The sequence below is a fragment of the Triticum aestivum genome, unplaced genomic scaffold (genome assembly GCF_018294505.1).
Source record: "Triticum aestivum cultivar Chinese Spring unplaced genomic scaffold, IWGSC CS RefSeq v2.1 scaffold53067, whole genome shotgun sequence".
In the NCBI taxonomy this organism is placed as follows: Eukaryota; Viridiplantae; Streptophyta; class Magnoliopsida; order Poales; family Poaceae; genus Triticum; species Triticum aestivum.
Window position 1 is genome coordinate 2,850 of NW_025236201.1, and position 1,857 is coordinate 4,706.

Here is a 1,857-nt window from a genome sequence, read left to right on the forward strand (position 1 = left end):
TTTATTTCTTGGATATCAGACAGTACTATAAGATACTCCCTCTGTCCAGAAATACTTGTCGGAGGAATGGATGTATCTAGATGTATTTTAGTTCTAGATACTTTCATTTTTATGCATTTATTCGACAAGTATTTAGGGGCGGAGGGAGTATTTATTGCACATCTCTTCCCAATTAAGACAATAAATGCTTTTGATATATAGCACGCACAAGCGAAAATGGTCGACAGTAGCGCAACGTGGCTTGCGGGCATACATTAATACAATTGTTTCGAATGCTCGTTCAGCTCCAACATTTTGTCACATGGGAACATATATGCATCCAAACGAAGTAATAACTAAATGGAAGAAGGTAATGCCATTATGCAATTCACCAACAAATCAATTCCTATTTGTGAAGAGCCTCCTTTCTGAATGCACTGGGTTGCTTTGTCTTTGAGATTATTTGCCCTTCGCCTCATCTCTCCACCTTCTTCGTGGCAAAACAACTTTTTAACACTCCTCTGGATATTGTCCCTGTCCATCTTGCCCTCTAACACAAACCCTATCTTCCACACCTCCTGGACATACCTGGAATTTATCATCTGGTCGCCGAAATGTGGTCTACATATCATTGGAACACCCTCACTTATGCTCTCCAACGTTGAGTTCCAGCCATTATGGGTCCAAAATCCACCAACCGCCTGGTGCCCAAGAACTTCTTGTTGTGGGGCCCAGCTCACCACCATTCCCCTACCTCGTGCCTCTTCCTCAAAGCCGACGGGTAGGCCTATATTCCCTAAACCTTGAACCGAGTCAGGCCGGATCACCCAAAGAAATGGCATGTGACTGTTGGCCAAGCCCCATGCAGTCTCCACTAGCTCTTCCTGATCCATGGATGCCAAGCTCCCGAAGCTCACGAACAGAACAGATCCTACTTCTTGCTTGTCCAACCAATCCAAACATGTTCTATCTTGAGCCATCAGGCTGCTCTGGGCACCTAAAGATATCTTGTGAAGTGGACCGATTGCATACACCGGGACGCCCATGCCATCGATGATCTTTTGTAGCTCAGCATCTTCCAGCTCGCTAAAGGTGTTAATGATGACACCTGAAGAACACATTGATGATTCCACAATGCGTTCTATTAAGGTGGACATCGTTTCATGTGGAATTGTGGCTGAGAAGACCATGTCTTGCTGTTGGAGCGGGTGGAGACCATCCAGTTGCATATTCAGTTGCAAATGATCTGAAATTTTGGTAAGAAAATGATCAACCATCGAGTGATGTATGTGTGGATGAAGTGTATTATTAACAAACTAAGCAACCTAAATATGTGAGTCCCGTTTCTAATGAATGTATGTTGATGTTTTGGTAGGTGAATATGATTGTGGTTGAGTATGGTTGTTTGCACATGTGGATGCGACTAGTAATGCATGTTTTGTATATTGTTATTTATATATTCACATGATCCTACGACCATTGTCTTAACTCTATTGCTACAACCACTGTTTTAACTCACCTCCCATGTCCCCCCCTCGTAGGGGGCACGAGAGGCACTAACCTTAACTGCCAGCCACTTCTTCTTCTCCCCTCCATCCCCTCCGTCGCGGTCGGGGGACAACGACGGGTAAATCTCGTGCATTTGATGGAAGCGGTAGAGGGCTTCTCCTCCTTCCCGAGTTGAATGGCGGCGAGGGTGCTCGATCTGCGGGGAGTGGCCTCTGCCTTGGTCCATGGTGGCGCGGAGGCTCCCGATCGCAGCACTCGTGGTGGTGCGGGTGGAGATCGGCCAGAGGGTGGGGTTGGGGCTAGGCGTGGCCGGTGGCGGCCACGACGTCCGACCCGGATCCTAGGGCAGTAGCCTTGGTTGTTGGCGGC

At 47.3% G+C, this 1,857-nt stretch overlaps 1 protein-coding gene across 1 annotated transcript; it reads right to left on the reverse strand.

Annotated features, from left to right (window-relative positions):
* Positions 1-210: 210 nt before the first annotated feature.
* Positions 211-1,221, reverse strand: LOC123176416 (UDP-glycosyltransferase 76E1-like). Its single transcript, XM_044590621.1, has one exon. It carries the CDS (start codon positions 1,206-1,208, stop codon positions 336-338), a length of 873 nt encoding a protein of 290 aa, XP_044446556.1. The 5' UTR covers positions 1,209-1,221; the 3' UTR covers positions 211-335.
* Positions 1,222-1,857: the final 636 nt, after the last annotated feature.

What these genes read in the sequence shown, in the direction of transcription:
- LOC123176416 (XM_044590621.1), bottom strand. Translation starts at nt 1,208, where the DNA reads ATGCAACTGGATGGTCTCCACCCGCTCCAACAGCAAGACATGGTCTTC.